A 2,337-nucleotide genomic window follows, 5' to 3' on the forward strand; every position below is an offset into this window, starting at 1 on the left:
CACCCCCCCCCCCCCCCCCCCCATGAAGAGAATGTTTTTAGCCAAATTTGAAGGAACAAAAATACAAATAATAGTGAAAATAAATTTATCCCCCAAAAATGGTAGGGGGGGGGGGGGGGGGGAGATTATTTGACCATTAGATTAAAAAGTGCAAAGTATTGTCTCTGATTAGAGTTAAGTAAGTGCATAAATGTGGAGCAAAGGGTAAATGGAAAGATATTTCCTAAGAAATCACAAAAAGTAGGCTTCTGGTTCACTCTGCAGGCTACATTTATTTTGTGAAACTCGTTCACGGAAAGACTTCTTATCTGTGTGGGAACTCATAGCTGAAGAAAGCAGATGCTTTTTGCTTTCATTCATGTGTGTATGAATTGTGTAATGCCGGAACTCTGTTGGACCCTGGATAACTTGAATTTTAGAAGTTTGCTGGAGAGACAAAAAAAACCCTATGACTTTGTTAATGTTAATCCTTAGGCAATCAAATTTTGTCAATGTATTGTGATGGGCCTTAGCCACAACCCTGCTATGAAGTGTGTGTTTTACTTGTGCGCTTTATTATGCAATCTGATTGGATGACTGCTTTACTTTACTTTACTTTTTCGATCCAGCGAGTGGGTGACAAAACATCCTTTGGTTAGCGAGGTTCTCCATCTTAAGAGCAGCTCTGATGAACCTTGCTAAAGTGTTAACGTGATTGGAACAGCGCAACACGTGGCTTTCCCTTGCTCCTCTGTAACCTCGCTATCTTTGGATTTTCTTAAAGTGCACATAGTTAACATGGCGGGGGGGGGGGGGAGGGGGGGGGGCAGGATGTTGTAAGGTCCAGAGAGTTTTGTGCTGTTATTTGGAATGTTAGCAGATTATAGACTCCGATTTTTTTTTAAATAAGTAAAAAAGGAACAAAATTCTGTTCTTTTTGCTTTTTATTGGGGTGTATCTTTTTTGCTTCAAGAAATTTTGAGTCTTTCTGACCAATTTAAAAGATTTTTTAAGGGTCTAATTCCTTTTATGATAAATTGTCACCATAAAAGTGTTATTTGCCAAATAAAATGATCATCATAAATCGTATTTCAAGGATGAAGTTGTCCAGGAAGTTCAGACCACACTGATTTGGTTAGTAAATAAAGAATGTCCATGACATTATATGACACAGTGACACATTGAATGCCAGTGAAGCCTAATACTAATACCATCTCTCTCTTTGTACAAGTCATCAGTTTCTTTGGTGTTTTCTTTTTTTCCATCTTTCTCTCTCTCTCTCTTTCTCTCTCTCTCTCTCTCTCTCTCTCTCTCTCTCTTTTTTTTTCTCTCCCGCTCTCTCTCTCTCTCTCTTTCTCTCTCTCCTTCTCCCTGTCTCTGAACCTCTGTGTTTGTCTACATACATTTATTCAGTTGTGTCTACTCAAAAGACCAACTGTTTAAGGCAATCACCTGTTCAAATAACCAATTCCCACTTCCCCCTGGTGTTTTTTCTGTATTATGATTCTCCTCGGCAATGGGTGGTCGGTCATTTATTTTATTTTTTAGATATATACATTTCATATAGATCTAGATTATCATTTGTTTCAGTTTGTTTAAATCTGTCATTTTTTTATTTCTGTGTTTTTCTGCAGATTAAAAGTATATGTGAGTGTCATTTGTCTGTATATAACATTGTGTATATAGATATATATATATATATATATATATATATATATATATATATATATATGAGATGTGAATATTTATGCTCCAGAATAAATGTGACGTTCCTCTTGCGTGATGGTGAGAAGCAAGAAGTGCAAGCCAAGGTGGGGGATAACCTTCTTGACATCATTATCGAGCATGATGTAGATATCGATGGCTTTGGTGAGTGTTATGGTTTATAGTAGCCTACAGCTGACAACTTTCCTTCCTTTTTTATCTTTTCCCTTTTCGTTGTCAGCTCCTACTTGCGAATGTATAATAAGGTCAATTCCCTAGTGGGAAAGTCTTTGGGGGGGGGGGGGGGGGGGGGGGCAAATAGATTGATCTGAAACAATCAACGGCAATGGAAGCAGAAAGAGGCTTAAAAAAATGACAGGAAAACAGAAGGGGCAAGGAAACATCGGGGACGTAGGAAGTTGCTACAAGCGAATAATCAGCTAAGGCGGGCATAAAGCAGGTAGGGGCAGCGGGCGGAGCTCTGCTAACAAATATAGACGAGGGAATTCCCAAAAAGCTGATCGTTGAAGCAATAAAGACACAGCGAATACCATCGGAGGAAGTATAGCTGTACCGAAGAAAATGAACAACACAGCTTTTAGTGGGTAGTAAGTAGACAAGGATGAGACACGAGCAGCGCGGTACGCGCCGCGG

At 39.3% G+C, this 2,337-nt stretch overlaps 1 protein-coding gene across 1 annotated transcript in view; it reads left to right on the plus strand.

Moving 5' to 3' along the window:
- Positions 1–2,337, plus strand: part of LOC101855722 (adrenodoxin-like protein 2, mitochondrial) — a gene marked incomplete at its 5' end in the record, with an annotated part of 17,016 nt that overhangs the window by 10,129 nt on the left and 4,550 nt on the right. The window contains 1 exon segment of the mRNA XM_005098170.3: positions 1,736–1,848. Coding sequence (XP_005098227.1) covers positions 1,736–1,848 — 113 coding nt within the window.

Source organism: Aplysia californica, unplaced genomic scaffold (assembly GCF_000002075.1).
Source record: "Aplysia californica isolate F4 #8 unplaced genomic scaffold, AplCal3.0 scaffold00174, whole genome shotgun sequence".
In the NCBI taxonomy this organism is placed as follows: domain Eukaryota; kingdom Metazoa; phylum Mollusca; class Gastropoda; order Aplysiida; family Aplysiidae; genus Aplysia; species Aplysia californica.